We start from the raw sequence: 19,352 nt of genomic DNA on the forward strand, positions 1-19,352 counted from the left end.
TCAATGCCCCGCGATTCGCAGAATCTCTTTATCACACATATTGCACATTAAAGAAGTATAGAATCATCGTTATTACAGTGATTTTGTACAAAATGTATCAATATTATTTTTTTTATGATTCAAAAAGAGATTTGTGGTATTAAAATATATTTTTAATAATTATATTTTTATATAAACTCACACACACGACTTTTATATACAAGTTTGTAGCATTTATATTAAAGCTCACAATGAACTCTATTATTCACTCATAAAAATAATATCACATTATTTAACTTAATCGGTACGATATTGTATATTTCTCCCAATCGATTACGAAGCACGATTCGATCCAATCGGAACATATTTAGAGATGTAAGATAGGTCTTTACTAAGGAGGAATGATTTATACGGGCCTGTTAGGGTCGGGCAATTGCAACGATCTAAATTTAAACACACACATCGGCCGTTCTAATCAAACTCCATTCAGCTTATGTAGTCTGTTGAGATGGATGTTACTTTATTGCTTGTTCGTACATACAGGGTGCTGAATTTCAAACGTAACAGACCGAATCTTGATAACTAAATGAAATATCGAGGTCCTTCTCGATATTTCATTTAGTTATCAAGATTCGGTCTGTTACGTTTGAAATTATATGTATATATATATAATACGCATTTCCATGCATTCTGATGTCGTATCACACAATTTTCTCTTATAAATTTTATCAGATGTTTTTGCAATATTTAATAAATAATTATATATAATATAATCATTATAATCATTTATAAAATTTTGCAAAAACATTGATAAAAGTTGTAAGAGAAAATTTTAATATATATGTAATAACAATTTATATTTATTAAAATATATCCTTATATTTTAAACGTATAATATTTATTTTATTTCGAAATTATAGATATTGCCAATTAAACTTTTCCTTAATTTGCTTACGCGCATCAATATGTAAATATTTCTAGTGATATCTTTCTGGAATATAGCGCCGATAGCGATTTTTTTCATTCGAGATAACAAATTTTTCTCATTTTAGATAATAATGGTAAAAAGTTGGATTTGAAGATAAAAGCGAAGATGAAAAACCGACGGCGATCGATATATTGAATCGGTTTATTTCGATTCGCGCAAAATCACGTATGTTAATGTGTATATGTATGCGGATGGATAGATTTGGTGTGCTGAGAATAGAATAAATTGATGTGAGTGTCACGTGATGTGTGTAAACCATGTGCAATCATAAACGTATTCGACAATATTTTATTCCGTTTTTTTAATCTTAATTAAATATTTTGTTTAAGATTTAAATTTTATTTTTCAAATTTTGCATGCAAAATACGATTTGAGAAAATTTTTAGAAATTTGAATTTGTCTTTTGAAAAACGAGATTTGCCATCTGCTAATAATCATCGGTTGATTTCAACATTCCTCTCCAATTGCTAGATACCAATTAGCGTAATATTAATAATGACAAGTAATTTCTACATCCAATTAATGTCGCTTCTCGCTCGCCCGAATGAAGGTTAATGTTTGAACTTAACAAAAGCACGTGTTTCCTCTTATGTCATATTCTTCGTCAAGTATTAGAGTCGGTGATACACATGTCGATTTAATCAGTCCATTAAATTTTTTAAGCGTAATTTATCTTTAATTTCAAAATCGATTTACAGATTTCTGATCTTTAAAAAAACTTCTGATTTATAAATATTTTAAAATATTGGAGAATTATCAAAAACATAAATAATTGTCAAAATATATTCTAATAATATTTTAAACCTAATTTTGTTTTATTTCGAATTCAAGTGATTTTAACTTTAGAAAGCGCGCTTTAAAATAATTAAAAAATTTTAATTATAAACTTGTGTATTGGCTCGGCCATACACAAAATATGTGAAGTCAAAAAAACTACCAAGAGGAGAAGATATCATTATTCAAATATTTGTCGAGTTCCGAGAGTCATCGAGACTCCGAATCTATCAAAACGTCCATATGAATTCGATATTTATCATATAACAATAATAATATAATATAAAAACAATATCATGTCGTATGTACAAATCTTACTCACCGACTTGCACGCGAGCCTCTGTTTACGTAGCATAGACGTCACGAGCTCCGCACCGCGACCTCTCGCTCTCGCATGTTCACAATTTACGCGGTATCAAGGTACAGTGACGTACTTCAGTAGTAGTGGTAGATACAGTGGTGATGTTGCGAGCCGGCCGGTTGGTTGATCGCGTGGTATGCGGGGGGAGCTCGTCGGGAAGCACGACCAGTCATCACTCGGCCGTCGTGAGCACATTTCCAGCTGTTCCGTCCGCGTGCGTATTACTCGGAAGAGATCGATCGAGCTTCATAAACGAGTGTCGTTTTGGGCATCTTCAACGGCATCGGTTCGGGAGATCATCATAACGGAAGCGCTTGTACGAGAGATTCAGGTACCATATCACGATAAAAATCGTTATCGTCTGTTAAAATGTGCTATTAAATCTCGCTGCGACTGCAGAAAAACAATCATCCACCTGTTGATATTCACGAGAGACTAGCGACGTAGTGAATATTCCACGAGAAGCCTTAATATTCAACTGTTGAATACGAAATGTTTAGTTGCGAGAGGCTTGTTTTGACGGAACGCTCTTGTAGAGTAAATATTTATGATAGTCGATTACGTTATATAGTATGAAGGGTGGCATTTCATTGTTGTACTCTGATTCTTTTGAATGAAATTTTTTCGATTATGATATATGATTCGTTTTTTTTTTTTCAATAATTTTGCGAAACTTGTTGACATAAACATAAATCAATATACATATATACATCATCATCAATACATGTATCACATTAATATGTATATAAAATTCTAGTAGTTGGATATATTTTAAAAGATAAAAACCTGATTAGAAATTAATTTGTTTAATATATTTATTTTCTTTTCTTAAAAAAAAAAGAAAAATACAAAAAAGACAGATTTTTTTATTTTTCTGTATTTTTGGAATTTTGCTTTTGTGCTAAAGACAGAAGAAAAAAAATATATGATGTGCATTGATTTAGTAAACCGTGGAACCGCTTGGTTTTCCAATTCGGGTCATTTCCAAGGTACTGCTCCTGACATTGTAGCAATTTGAATTTTTGAATTTTAATTTACGAGACATTCGAGACATTCCGACGCGAATGACTTGTATTGCTTTCAAAATAGATTATTCGATAAGTCATTTCTTTTTTCACATAATGTTAGCAATAATGATTATTAGAAAAATTAAGCGAGGTCGTTATACAGTAGAGAGAAATCGACATGGTAATGGCATCTTTTTATGGCCGATAAATCGCGACGATTACAAGGACATTTTTGGTTTTCCAACGAGATAGGCATTGTACAAATTGGTTGATTAAGATCATCGCTCTGATTTGGGGCATAAACAATGCTCGTTCGAACAATCACGATGTCATCGCGTTTTTAGATACCAGATCCGCGCGAGCACGCGGGCCCGCTTCTGCGATGTTTACTTTGCCGGTGAGAGAAGCACGTGGTCCTTGAAATATTAAACACGTTGCATCTCTCGTCTCGCCGGGCTATTACATAGTGTTGTAACACGTGACATTCATTAGAGACGTTCCGCTGTCGTGGAATATAGTCGCGCGATAAAATTTCCCCATATATATGTAATTTCCATATATACGTTTTTTTACTTTTTATTACGCAAATCGTAATTACACGTTATCAGTGTGATAAACGCTAAATTTCCTTGCCGATTAAACATTTTTAGATTGCCTATATATCTCGGAGTCTAGTTATCGGTCTCACAGACGTTAAGTCTGTGTCAGGTTGTAATAGTATGTATATGCTTATGATAAGCGATTGGAAACTTGGAAGAAATTTTAAAAAATTCCATGATATTTGCGATGAAATTACATTCGAATTTTAATACTTTGTAGAAAGTATTTAATTGTCTCGATATATATTTATCGATCAAAAGATTCAATCATCGTGACTGTAAATATGTATTGTATATCTCATTACATTTAATTAAAATCTAATTTTTAACATTTCTTAATTAAAATTGCAAAAAAAAAACAATTAAATTATGAATTATTTCATTTAAAATTTTCATGCATTTCCTGATAAATTCACCGTATCTTGTATAAAAGACTTATGACATCAGTTGATGCGATTCTAACAAAATGTGAGCATTTGGGAGGTGCAAATGAATCCGCGCATTTTTGCACAAACAGAACTTACGTAAAGTTATGTACTTCGGAGTGCGTATGGTTTTTTTCCAACTGATAGCGTGGTCGTAAGATATACGCAAGTTTCCCCGATCAAAAATACAATCTGCGCCACTTTATCGTCGCGCGTCTCGTGTGTTTTTATTTCACATACGAAAGTTTATAAATACATTACATAATTAATGTAAGATCGTTAGTGGCGATATTTCGATCGTTTACGTCAAATGACAGATGATATCGGTTCGCGCCTCGCGTTTCTCAGGGCAACTATATATTATTACGGCGTCAATTACAATTATGAATAAGGATCACAATAAAAATTATACATCAGTTCGCGTGACATCCGTTGCGCTTCGTTCATTTGACAGTTATCGCACCACGTAATGTCATTTATGCAACTTTGCCTTTTATCTCGTTCCAAGAATTATAAGACTTTGTCGTCTTAATTTTCATTCTCAGTGTCTGCTAGATCTTATTATTTTTATATACGAGTGTCCTATTTAAAATGTGCTCTATATTTAAAATCTCTACTAACCCGCGGTTAGTCAAAATTATCGTATTATTGTTGCGAACCTTTTAGAAAGATGTTTCTCTTTTGATTGCATTTGATTGCACTCGCCAAAATTTCTCGAACCTCCAGTCTTAAATCTATGTCGAATAAATATGTTCAAGAGGCAAACACGTTTGAGAATGCAAACCTCGCAGCATTCTTGCATTTGACGCATTTCATCGGGACGCATTTATTCGATGCCCTAGCTGATAATAGTCATGAATTACGAAAGCTCCATTATTCAAACGCTAGGCAACTCTTTGGGAAGCGCATTCGATTAGATAACCGAAGTGCACTTGAAGCCAGGTCTAATCTCTCAAGAGTTGTACAATATCGACTAAGTTCGAGTATGTATGCACATACATACGTATTATTCTTTTATAGCGAAGATAAATTATACGTTGCATTTCCTCATTCCACATTCTATCGCCTTATCTAGAAAATGCAATAAAATCTCGTTGAAACATCGAGGATCGAATTTAAAATAATTTCTCGAATTTGATTTTACTTTGATTAAAATAATTAATATTTTTAGTTATAAAAAATAAAACTTTTGCTTTGATTCTGTAACTTTGCGTTTGATTATAGAGAACTAAAATACTATGAATATATGACATAATTTCTTTACATATTCATCTGTTCAAATACGAGAGGTTTTCTCTCTCTCGTAATGAGCGCATCTGATGCATGTGACGATACTTTTTTTTTCGAAAATTCATACATTTTCTTTTTTAAAAATATTTTGATACATAAATAGCTATTTATTTTGAAATTGTAATTCAAGAAGAAGCAATGAATTCCTGCATTTTATTATTCAGCAAATTTTTAAATGAATATTGATAAAGTTTTTTTTTATTTGAAAGATATTATATACGAGGAATATTTATATATAGTATTTATAGATATATATAATTACTAAGATATTTAATATAACAATATTAAAAAAAAATACTTTTTTAAAGATTTATATATAAGATAAATTTATGTAAAAATAAAATTAAAACCACATATTCTAAATCAAGAAATGTTTTATGCAACATTTGGTATTGATAAAGTTGCAAGTTAAATTATTCGGAATCCTTGCAACTTCATTAATCTTGCGGTACAGACAATGTTGTGTTTACGTCAGATTCGTTAATCGTTGAATGCGCTGATGGTCGCAGAGTGTGATAAATGGAGGATGGATGGTCGATGGACGAAGTGACAAGAAGAAACGTCGTGCATTAATTTACAGAGATGAAAAAAGCGCAGTCTCTCTGTGAAGCGGGTTCGTCATCGAAAGGGTGACAAACGAGTGTGCGTGTTGCACTCTGGATTAAAATCGTCACGGCAGGTCAACTGGCTGAATTATCTCGGTTGACGTTTTGCACCTTCCAATTGATTTCAATGGAGTCTCATTCGCCATTGGTTTGCAGCTAGGAGAGAACATTCTAGCTTCGCTTTTTGCAGCTTCTAGTTTACCTGATCTCGCAAAATTACACATCGCCATGCACGGCGATAAATATATATTCGGGCTAAATATCGCGATAAGAACAAAATTTCTCTGAATCATCTTGAGAGTGAAAATTTGAGGAAGTGCGTGTAGCGAAACACGTATATGAAAATGAGAACAATTATATGTATCGATGACACGCTATCTGAAACAGCCAAACGGATTCAAAAGATGGCTAGTTCGTCTTTCATTGCCTCGCTATTATATGTAAATGTGGTCGTTGATAAATACGTCGCTACATATACAACATATAGCCTTGTATCGCTACAATCGGCGTTATCTACTCGATGAATTGATATTCAAACGCTCCCGACAGAATTAACATTCATTCGAGTGAACGATCGAGTTTGATTAAGAATCGTTATCGATAAACCAGTTGAAAGCCAGACTATCCTAACAACGAAATATATACACATTTTTACTATATATATTTGATCCCCCCTAGTTTAAATTCTCTGCATTGTCATTCGATATTCTTTAGAAATATGTAAAGGCTAATCAAATCAGTTTTAATTAAAGTGCTGCTTTCTTCTTTTCCGATATTTTAATGCGGTTCATTCGAGGCGGTAATAATCCGTTTACTAATAACTTGCAAATTTACATCATATTACGTACTCATAATATATATTTAAAATTTGGTGATGCAAAGTTCACAAAAACAGTTAGCTAATTAAGTATTTTCCCATACATAATCGCTGATGCAACACGTTCCACTTTTTCGGATTCATTAATCGCGGACGTATGAAATTTACAGCGATAAGCAATGATATGTTACAACGAGAGAGACTATCTTAGATGACGCGGGATTTATGAGGATAACAAATCGTGTTATCAGAAATTATGTGTCTTAAACTAATCGTCATAAATTTTCAAGCGGAAAGAATAAACATAATTGATTATTGCATATCGTGTGACCTTATTAACATAAGTTTAATCGCATATTAATTAAGATTTGAAGAATTTAATAGTTTACACTATTTTTGCATAATATGTAAAATAACATAAATGTAAAATACGTATAATATGGAAAAATAATATGTAAAATAATATTATTTTTTAAATAGTTTACATCAATAATAAGTTATTATAAAATAATCAGTTATTTGAATTTGAATTCTTTTAATAGTAAATTAATTTAAACGAAAAAGTTTATCGTGGCTAAGAATATGTAATTAAAATAAATAAAAAGAAGAATAGAAAGGATTAAAAAAAAAAATAATAATTAGAGATTTTTCTCTTCCTATATTTTTATATTTCTATATTTTTATATCTGATATTATAATTTTATTTTTCGTATATACTCTTATAATTATAAGATTATTTTAGAAATATTTGAAATTAATTAAGATAATTAAATTATTTAAGTAAAATAAAAGAACTTTTCTATGAGCTGAACAAATTATTCACAATTCTAATCATAAAAAATGCAAGTTGTAGTCAGGAAAACTAGTTTAAAAAAAATTTAAGAAAGTTGACTTGACCGTGTTAGGAGAGATAGAGAACGTCAACCTCGTTCGGAAGAAGAGAGTACTCGATAGATAATGATTATGCCCTCATCATGCGAATATACATCATATGTATTGATAAAGCTGTCTAGTGACTCTGCCAATACATAAAACTATACTTGCATATAGGCTCGGGGGAGGAGGGGGAGTTAAAGCATCGCGATAATAAGAAATCAATAATCAAGAAAATGAATATTATGTCTATGTGATATCAGCTACAATATTTTATTTAACTTTTAATTAGATTATTATAGATTATTATAGACATTTATGCAACACGCCACGATTCTACATCTATTCGAATTTTATTAAAAACACGAAGCATTTTTAGATTTTTATTGAGACGAAATATCGTCTTTGACGATATTGCCTTTATTTTTTTAATACCATTTCTTTGCAATAGTATAGATCTTTACATACGTTTCTCTATGTTATATCAATTCTTTCTTACATGTTTTGCAATCTAGAGAATGAATAAAGATTGCTAATTGAATAAAATCAAAATAAAACAATTTCTAATTATTCCGTATTTAATTTTATCAAAAATTTATTTTTTGTAGAAATTATATATATGATTAAAGCGAGATATTTCTTGCTTTACTATTGCTACTACTTTGAGCTGACTTTGATACTTTATAGATTATGTTTTTCTGATTTCATATCAATATTTTTTCCCTTTTTTTTCAGAAATTCGATAAGATTTCGACATGGTCGTTCCAGCGGACCATGCACTCCACGAGGCGATTCAAGTATCGCCGCTGATACTTTCCGATGATGTTAGACGACAAAAAGTGAGTATAAAATGTAGTTGAACTTTATAGCCGATACATATTTTGCATTCGTAAGCATATACGTAACATTTATGTTTGTGAATATAACTGTTATAAGATCTATCTCTCGGATCTTAAATGCTTAATTTCATAAATTGTTCACCCTGAACTTCTGCTCTTTTATACTTATCATGTCATGCAGTTAAAGGCCGATATTATATCAGAACCATGCTTGATAAAGATGTATGTAAATAATGAAATAAATGACGCACAATATACATTTTTAAATAAATTCTTACTGAAAAATAAAACAAATTGCAAAATAAATTATTCTTTATTATCTGTTTATTGTTTTTTTTTATAAATATTACTTATTTAAAAATAAAAATAAAAATAAAAATTTGCAAAGAGTATTTTATTGAAAAATATATATTTTATATATATGTGTTATTATTTCAATTTTTCCAATCACTTTTTTGAGCTATTATTTCTTTTTAATGAATATTTAATATAATTATATAAAAGACACATACGAATTTATTAATCAATATAAATACTAACGATTCTTTTTCCCTTTTATAAATAATATATTTAAAATTCAATTAAAAACAACTAAAAGATATATAAAGCAAAGAGAAGCTTTGTTTAGGTTGCACCTAAGTTTTCTGTTCTTAAAGTATTATTGAGCCGATTTCTGATGTATATTTCTCTTTGACTATTTCTATTTGACATGTATTAAAAAAAACATTTACCGTTTAATTGCATTTTGTTATCAATTCAATTTTGAATTATATACAAATGGTAAGGGGAACAAAATCTTTAATCTTGCGAAATTAATTCAAAGTTTAGTGACACGAAACGTACGGATATTTATGCTAATCGTATCATATACTATTAGATATCATATCAGATGTACTACGTACCATTATAAACAAATCATTGAACGTAATTAAAAAATCCTTTTTTTTATGAACATTTTTTCATTGAAAAAAATCGAATACAATGCTTTCTCTGATAGCTAACATCTAAATGAATTGTAAGAGAATCGTAACATCTGTGAATTGCTACACAATATTTACGCAATACATACAGAGGAGATTACACGATGGTATTTTCGATAGACATTATCATGGACATCGGATTGAATGAATCTTGATAGTAAACTTTTCTTCAGAAGAATGTCAAAGATATATAAAATCATGAATTGCACGTCTTCTTCTTTGATTTTCTTTTAACAAGTTTTCTTTAATTATATCTCCAAAATTTGGAGCAATAAAAAAAATAGAAAAAGCTCGTTATAACTTTACATTCGATTAATAAAGAGAATCATGTGTATATCCATGTATATATCGAATCGAAATTTTTCTCTTACTTTTGAATTACAATCTAACGTTTATTTTAATATTTTAATATTTTAAACGACTATTTTAATATTTTAAACGATCAGATCTCTCTGAGAAACCACTTAATTTATAATTGTATCGAAAATCCCCTTTTTCTTCTTATCTTTAAAAATCTTTAAAAGAAAACTCAAGTAGAATATCAAATAAGCAATAAATTAATTAATTTCCCTTTTAAAGATTTAAAAGAGGAATTTTTGATAAAACTATATATTAAATAGTCTCTCTCAGAAGAAAAGGGAGATCCAACCGCTTAAAATATCAAATATATGTAGAGAGGAACTCAAAGAGAAAGTTTTTATATAAATTAAATCTATCGAAATCCTTTAAAATCTACAAACGTGAGAAAGTTGAACTTGAAAATGAGAAAATTTCGTCTCGGATAATTCTGTATCAGTCGCAATTACATTCGTGTGCCTATTAACAATAAGACAAAGTCCGAATAAAGATGGCTCAAGTCGGATGATGGGTTATCGTGGCTTAAATGTCATAAATCGTCGATTTTTATCTCGCTCTCTAAGCTATAGGGTTATCAAGCGGTAATCCCGTGTTGTTAAAAGTTCAAGGCATGTTAACAGTTTATCAGTGTAGATGGACAACCAATTAAATCGAAGAAAGAAAACTGATCTTTGGCTTTTTATCCACAACTTTTTTTTCTAAATTTACAATTATGAAGCAATTTTATTTTTACGGAAAAACCCTTATTTCTTTAAGATTAAAAGAAACGTATAAATGCACATTAAGCGAAAATTGTATGTTGCAAATTTTATTAATCACAAATTTATTTTATCAGATAAATCTTTGAGAAATTTAATGATAGCCGTTAATAATAAATACAATACATTAAATACAATACATTAAATTGAAAAGAAAGTAATTCTATAATATTTCTAATAATATTTCTAAGTTAAGCCTAAAAACCATTTATTTTTTTTAAAAAATAAGATTTTTTTAGACAATATAAGGTATTATTATAGATCGAAAGAGTTTGTATTTTCGAATATGTATTGTTTTTACGTTTAGTATTTTTCCCACAGTTTACTGCATTAATTTGCTATGTACAAACAAAATATATAGTCTAGTAGAAATGATATTCGAATATATGCAGTACGTTTTTAAACATTATTAATTTTAAACATTATTAATTCATGGAAAAAAAATAATTTATGCAAATTTATTATACTAATTCCCACATTGCAGTTATGAATAATAATAAATAACTGTTCTTGATGCACGTGCTTGAAACGCACATACGCAATAATTGAATAATAATTTAGTGATTACGTCACGGAAGAAAACTCGAGCAATTACATTCATCCGGTGTTATAAATCTCTTGTTTGTTAAATATAATTAATTCTGTATTCTCAGATTACTTTGTACGTTACAAACGAGCACTACATGAATAATATTTCTTTGATCTGTCTATTTAACATCATGTTAGAAACTGCTTAATAATACATAATACGATGTTGTAAACAACACATCATGTTCAAAGCTGTGTGACATATGTATGTCGAGATATCGCCAAGATTTACGGATCGTACGTTTTTTTTCTTGTCGCGCGGCGACAAGAATGACAACATTGCCATAAAGATTACGATCGAGATGCACGTGTCATGTGCAACATGTTTTTTAAAAGGGGGAAAAACTTTGTTTACAGATTGAAAATCATACGGCGAAGATGCGATTCTCCGCGGCAACCGCTAGGAAAATACAAGACGTCTTTATTTCGGAAATGAATAAGGGAATCCATCAGCAGCCCTCTTCGTTGCAAATGGAGAACACCTATATACCGGAACTACTCGATGGAACAGGTCATTAACGAAGTTCTCATGTTAAATATATATGCAACGATACAGCGTATATCGCATCGTATTCTTTATATCCGATATTAGAAGCCTTACCGCTACTTAATAAAGACATTCTCGGCAGAGATAGAGAGAACTAATTTACATCTAATTAATATCTTATTTCGATAAAGTACAGAATCAAAGTATTATAATATATCGATATAATTATGAATAATTAATTTTTAATTTGTCTAGTAAATTTCATACGTTGTAAGATTTTTAATAATTTTTTTATGCTGAAAAAGGTGGCATGTTTGAAATATATCTGCAAGATAATTAAATTGCAATAATATGCAAAATTATTTTATAAAAAAAACTGCCTTTAACATTTTAATATCAACGTAGGAAAAGTATATTTTTCTGATTTAAAAGAAATTTTATTTTACTGAATAGTTAAAGATTGAAAGAATAAAGAAAAGGAAAGAAAATCGCAAAACTTAATCACAATTAAATATTGAGAGATTAAAATGTATACTTGAATATTTACAGAGGAAGGTCTTTATTTGGCGCTCGATCTTGGCGGCACCAACTTTCGCGTACTTCTGTTGGAATTGGCTCACGGTGCTCCCATACGACAGGAAGTGAAGCGATACTTCATTGGATCCGAATTAAGAGTTGGCTCGGCAATCCCTCTGTTTGATTATCTGGCTGAATGTGTCAGTGATTTCGTCATCGCTCAGGGTCTTCAAGATGTAGAGCTTCCTCTCGGTAAATTGACCCTTCGATATCAATACAGCCAGGGTATTGAACACGCGAAATCTTTAATTAAACTCGAGCCGCTGCACAATCGTCTATAAATAACGTTCTCGCGACGAGACATCGAAGAGAAAACAATTTTTTTTCTGTTGTAAAAAATTTACAGAAAGATTATATATTAATATAGCTAGCTACATTAATATTATTATCTACACTTCGAACTATTTCCGCACTTCACATTTTTTCCTTTTCACTTCCAATCTTGATGAGCTACGTCTATGGCAGGTTTCACATTCTCGTTTCCGATAATCCAGCACTCGCTGGATGTCGGTATTCTCGTGACATGGACCAAGACTTTTAACTGTCCCGATGTCGTGAATAAGGACGTCGTGAAGCTCTTGCGAGAGGCCCTGGACCGACGAGCCGATACGAAAGTGAAGGTCGTAGCAGTTCTGAACGATACCACGGGTACCTTGGTACAGGGCTCAACATTGGATCACAATGTAGCGATCGGACTTATCCTAGGAACCGGCAGTAACGCTTGCTATCTAGAACGAGCCGATCGGGTCGAGCATTGGGAAACCGAGAGACACGGCGAAAGAGAAGTGAGTAACCGATATCATGATAGCATATAAAAATATATGTTACAATTTTTTGAGATCGATCTTTATTTTTTATTTGCTAAAGATATTTTTAAAAGCAACAAAGTCTATCTTGAATTTTAAATTATTTTTACATTATTTACTTAATAATTTTTTACATTATATACTTGATATGCAGACGTAAATTATCAGTTTGACTTTCGTCTTGACTTCAGGTTATCATTGATATTGAGTGGGGCGCTTTCGGCGACAACGGTGTTTTAGACTTCATCAAAACAGATTTCGATCGGGAGAATGACGCCAATTCTCTTATCGTAAATTCGTTTACGTAAGTGAGCAAATCTCGTTGCATTATCTCTCTAATTATGTTGTAATTATTCTGTTTGTTGCATATGCGTGGAGTGGATATTATTTCTAATAATATCATATCCTAATCAAAGTTTGTCACTATCGACTTATCTACGAAAAAAATTAAGATTTTGAATATCAAGCTTTTGATTAATATTATTAAAAATTATTATAATTAAGATTTAATAATTAATACAATTTACATTTTTATTAAAGAATAGATAAATAACTATAATGGTGAATTATGTTAAATAAATTTTTTTCGAAAAATTCTTCATAATGTTATATAACTCAAGAATTTTAGAGAAAGATGCGCGAAAAAACTTTATAGAGCTTTATTAAGAGCTCTCGCAACTAAATTAGTTCCTAGGACGTGATGGTTCATATCTAAAAAATCTCTGTATCATTATGACTTTTTTCTTTAGATTTGAAAAGTACATTGCTGGCAAGTATCTTGGTGAAGTGGTGCGCGTGATACTTGCGAGGTTGACCAAAGAGGGGCTTTTGTTTGTAGGAGAAACTGCACTACACAGCCTTTTTACACCCGGTTCCCTTACTACCGATCTGGTATCGAAGATCGAACAGTAAGTCTTCATCTCCGATCGCTTAATCCGTAAAGATTTGTAGCGTGTCACGTGCTTATCGTTTTGTGATTCCAGGGATTCTGTGGACAGTGGTAATAGCAATACCAGGGAGGTTCTCAAGAAATTTGGCATCATTCCGGATGAGGACGACATCAAAGTCGTTCAATATGTGTGCGAGGTCGCCTCTAATCGTGCTGCTCTTTTGGTATCGATATGTATGTTAATAAAGCTATTTAATTGCGCTCGATATAAAGATAATATCTCATTGATGATTTTTGTTGAAGGCATCGCGAGTTTGCTGGATCGTATTGATAAAGAACAAGTCACGATTGCCATAGATGGATCCCTCTACAAACATCATCCTCGATTAGAGAGCTGGATGAAGCAGTACATCTCGTTACTCTCCTCGGGACGACAGGTACATAGATAAAACGGTTATTAATAGGAAAGTTACTTGCGCTTAGAAAAACGTCATTGTGCAGTTATAAAAGCAGAGAAAAAATAATTGATGTCATCACGAAGTTCTGCTTTCAAAATTTTTAATGCGCTATCTCTAACACTAATATATAATTTTACATTCTCTCTTTTTATAAAGATAGAAAATAATTTTTTGCTACGTTCCTTTTACGTTTTTTACGTTATCATTTTGATGAAAGTTCCTTTTTTTTAATATAATAATTTATTTATTTTTTGAATGTGCAGTTCAAATTAATCCATGCAGAAGATGGAAGCGGCAAAGGTGCCGCGCTCGTCGCTGCTATCGCGCAAAGACTCCAGAAGCGATTACAATAATCGCGAATATATTAAAGCGTGTTGTCGCAGTTATCATTAACATCGTAAAACAATATACGAATTGTCGATAGGCATATTCCAGGAATATAGAAATATTCCAGCAGGTTCTAAATCGCAATATCGTCATAACTTTCCATTAGTAATCAACATCAATTCCAATAGTTATATTGGATTGTATTATACAAGTGTCGATTGGAATCAATCTAAATGTTATGGAATTACAGTAAGATGTGCTTGTATCGATCTTGCACAAGGTGTCAAAAAGATAGGGGTATCGATCGATCGAACAATGCGGGAAACGTCTGCGCGCGTGTGCCATTTTAGGAAAATAAATATACGTATTTGACGAGCGTGTGCTCATCAATAAGAAGAAGCATCACAAGAGAGACGGATTATTGACAAAATAAAATATGAAGAATGATATTATTTATTAAATGAAATCGTAATTGCGAAAAGCGTTTGCAAAATGAAAAATTGTTGCATATTGTAAATGTTCTTTTTTGTACAAAAGAAATCAAGTTGTTATAATAAAAGTTAACAAAAGATTGATTTATTTTAATAGAGTTTTGTTATTAATTAATATATAGTAATTTTTTAAAAAGAAATTTGTCTCAATACGTTATCGTAAAATTCTAACTATTTTTTAAAAACTTAAAAGATTTAGAGAAAACATATATATTACTGCCCATATCTAAAATTCAATAACAATACTTTAAAATGATATCACTTTAGAAAAAATATTTTACTTTAAAATTTTATTTTTTATGGAATTTGGCAGTAATAATGTAAAGACATTTATTCTTTTCGTAGTGTTTCATTATCGTCTCAAATATTTCGAAACGGATAAAAAATTATGCAATTTATTTAGACTTACAATTAATAAAAATGATAAATAAATTTCAAATATTTAAATTTTACCGCGCACACATCTGATATTTTACTATCATTTAATATATATATATAGTAGAAATTATTTCAAATATATTTTAAATATTATTTTTGTGGTATTAAAATATTCTGTTTTTTATGTTATATCTTGAATAATTCTACTATAATCAAAATGCCATTTTTTGATCAGTTTAATCAAATTCTTGAGAATTGCAGTACTGCACTTCAAAGAACTTCGTAATGAAATCAGTCACGAAACACCTTGCGACGAGTCGCGGAGTCATATTCGAGCCGTTCCGTGTATTTTTCGCGATAGTTACTATTTCAAAGTGGAATCTCGCGCATAAAAAATTATCGGGAAAATCTCGCTAAAGTAAACATCATATAGACAGTTTTTGTTGTGTATCAATACAGGCGATTCGACGACATGGAGCGAAATCATCTTTGGGATTATTTTTCTCAAAAAATACAAAATGTACATTGAGATATGTACACATTAGGTATGTACATATCATCGTCCTGTAATTGGTTGTATCAATCAAAATTCGCAATTATTTATTGGTTTTTAATCATCTCTAACAGTTATTAAAACATTTTATGTTATTCTCTTTCTCTCTCTCTATTCTTACTTTTTTGCCTTCTCACTCTACAAAGAGAAAGAGAGAGAAAGAGAGGGAACTGCACGTTTCTCACTTCATATTGAATGTAGTTAAAACGAATAAATTTCAAATTGTCGACTGCATTCAGGTCGACAATTTGAAAGGCATTCTGTGTTTTTACGCGTTCAACAATTGAGTCTCATCGGGTGCGAAGTATTATCGGAAGTGCCTCTTAAAAAGTGTTGTCAGTATAACAAATACCGCGTACAATCGTTATATTATACGCCGTTTTTAGTTTTATCAACAATTCGCGCTTCTGCGTATTTGAAATCAATTGAAATTCTCTTCGCGAAATTCACGCCGTTATTTTCTCGCGATTAGTGAACAATCATCGCCAAGTACGTATAAGCGTGTTACTGTTCCATAATTAACAGCGTTCTACTAATACTCTATTTCGTATTCTCAATAATATGTTCGAATCGTTGCTAATTATAATTATATACCTAACACAATTTACAAAAGCAAAACTGAAATCAATATTTGATTGACAATGAATTGAACTCTCGATACGAAACAAGAAGGACATTAATCCGTCGCCTTTTAAAGTTACAAATATTTACAGCATCAAAATCTGAATCTAAGAAAAATCTATATTTTTGTGATTTTTTTAGTTTTGTATATTGAACGTATCATGTTGCATGGATACCTAAGGTACCGCTCGATGCGCGCGATAAGAAGCGGGTCTATCGATCTTGTTGGTAGGCGGTTCGAGAACGCCGCTACCATCGCGACGACCATCGGCTAACCGTTTCTTCCTAGATGACGATAGATGGAGCGGCGCAAGCAGCGCGCGCACGCGAATCACCGTCGAGGCCGCTCGAGCTCGAAGAGTGACAGCTCGCGAGCTCGAACTGTCATCACGGCGGGTATCGCGCGCGTCGTCCGCATCCGTGTTCGCGTTTCCCGTGCTGCGAGTAAACGCGACGTGACACGACGTGACGTATCGTGCCAGTGCCGTGTAACGCGATTCGTGACCGTATCCCGTCCGTCACCGAACGATCGCGTCTCAAAATCGCGTCATTTCTCTCTTTTGTTTTTCTTCTCCCCCGTCGAAAAAGCCGAACCGCCGCCGCCGCCGCCGCGCACGGTGGGTGCGCACGCAAGGTAGAACGGCTCGTACCGCTCGCTCGCCGCCGGCTCTCAGTCTACTGGAAGATTCCATTGTGTGAGAGTGGGCTTTCGAAAAGTTTCGCGGTACTGCCGGCGAGTTTTCGCGGACGTCTATCATTGATACATCGGGACATCAGACCAGGTATTGTGCTCAATCATTATCAGCCGGTCGACGGCGTCTTTACGAAATTCCCTGTGAGTGTATGCGTGTCCCTATGTATACGTGGGTTCGAATGTGTATGTGTGTGTGTATGTATGCGAGGGAGAAAGAGAAAGACAGGTTGAGGTTATTACAGCGGCCGCTCTCTCTGGGTTCAGCTGGGCTCTCAGCTGATGCGCCGACCGACCGGTTCGCTGCCTCCTACGGTCGATTCCTGCGGACGTGATGAGCGCTCGTACGCGTTCGTCGTGCTTCGTAGCTGACAGTGACAGTCTCACGGTTTATTCCGAGATTCGTTTCCGATTCTCGGATTGCATGTAATTGTATATAATTTACACAGGAGGGAGAAATTTGTGCTTAATGATTAGCAACGGTGATCTCGTCAACGGCGACCTTGTTCTCGTATCGAAAATATGAAACGACCGGTAAGGGGGGAGAGCATTCGGTTAACTAGGGTTAGCGCTAACCGAGGTCGGGCGGAATCGAACGTTCTCGCACTTCCTGACGAATCGGCTCGCGAGTCCAATTTCGACAGTTTGTGACAATAGCCATTAATCTCTATTCGAAGCTATTCGGTTGAAGCTTTCAAAAGTAAATGTGTCATATCATTTTTTGTTACTTGTTTCGTTATTTTGTTAAAAATCTCGTTATTTTTTTTTTATCTCAGAATTGTTATGATTATCAAAATTCCGTTTCCCAATGAAGAATCCATCCTTTAATTACTGATCTTGGACTCACCTCAGTCGAAATTTTTCAAGCACGAACGTTCGCGGCTCTTTTAAAAGAATCTTTTTGAAAATTTGCACCAGTGATATTGATAAGATTAATAGATTAATTTTTCAAAAAGAATTTAAATTTGAAAAATATGTTAGCGATAAATATTTTATTTTATTAATTATACATATTACATATTACGCGTGACAGCTTTATAAGAAAAAAAGTACGTGCGAGAGAGACAGAGAATTATACCTATCATCCTATCATTTTAATTGCACCTTTTACGCTTTTGTCAAGAACAGGTATGACTGTTCGCCCTCTCGTACGAGTACGTGATACATTGGCGAGAGATTTCACCTCGCGAGATTCTCGCGGCGCGTCGATTCCCGGTGCTGACCTCGACGACGATGTCACGTCGCATGGTAACCGATTGATACTATTAGAAAGGAACAATCGCGGAGAAATCGGTACCTCATTTCGGAAAGGAAAATCATTTCTCAAGAGTACTTATAAGACGAAACTTTTATAGTCAGACATGCAGATTTAATAAAGTAATGGATGAAATGAATTATCTAGTATACTAAATACTTATATAACGAATAACGGTAAAATTCAAACTAGTAGTCGTTTCTGGTTGGATTCTATTGCGTTCTGTGAAATATTAGTGCACTCGATTTATTGTATTCGAAGAATACTCGTATACAAAAAACAGAAAATTTTTTTTAAATATTTTGAGAAATCTCTAAGTTTACTTCGTTCTTTTCAAAGTCGCGGAGCGAAGAGTTATTCCATTAAATACCGTGTTTAAATTGTGCTAATAATTGCATAGACGGGTGCATTCATTCACCATTCGCGTATAATTTTGACCATTGAACAAAGACGCGAATCGAATTTACAAAGAGCTAGAATAATCGTGTGTACTCGTCATATGTATTCGTTACTCGTTAGTCGCCTAACCGTAGTTCTAGTCGTGAAATCTCATTATGAATCTCTCGCTGAGGATAACGTA

At 32.5% G+C, this 19,352-nt stretch overlaps 2 protein-coding genes across 2 annotated transcripts in view; both read left to right on the plus strand.

Moving 5' to 3' along the window:
* Positions 1-2,211: 2,211 nt before the first annotated feature.
* On the plus strand, positions 2,212-15,368 carry LOC126856934 (hexokinase-2-like). The gene is made up of 10 exons (XM_050605956.1): positions 2,212-2,433; positions 8,454-8,557; positions 11,598-11,751; positions 12,277-12,495; positions 12,769-13,088; positions 13,301-13,413; positions 13,859-14,017; positions 14,093-14,232; positions 14,302-14,435; positions 14,720-15,368. The coding sequence occupies exons 2-10, from the start codon at positions 8,474-8,476 to the stop codon at positions 14,807-14,809; spliced, it is 1,413 nt and encodes a 470-aa protein (XP_050461913.1). The 5' UTR covers positions 2,212-2,433; positions 8,454-8,473; the 3' UTR covers positions 14,810-15,368.
* Positions 15,369-17,444: 2,076 nt separating this feature from the next.
* LOC126856900 (sestrin homolog) overlaps positions 17,445-19,352 on the plus strand; it is a 172,542-nt gene continuing 170,634 nt past the window's right edge. The window contains exon 1 of the mRNA XM_050605893.1: positions 17,445-17,608. The gene's annotated coding sequence lies outside the window, so the exon portion shown is untranslated. The remainder of the gene's footprint in view (positions 17,609-19,352) is intronic.

Source organism: Cataglyphis hispanica, chromosome 20 (genome assembly GCF_021464435.1).
Source record: "Cataglyphis hispanica isolate Lineage 1 chromosome 20, ULB_Chis1_1.0, whole genome shotgun sequence".
NCBI lineage: Eukaryota > Metazoa > Arthropoda > Insecta > Hymenoptera > Formicidae > Cataglyphis > Cataglyphis hispanica.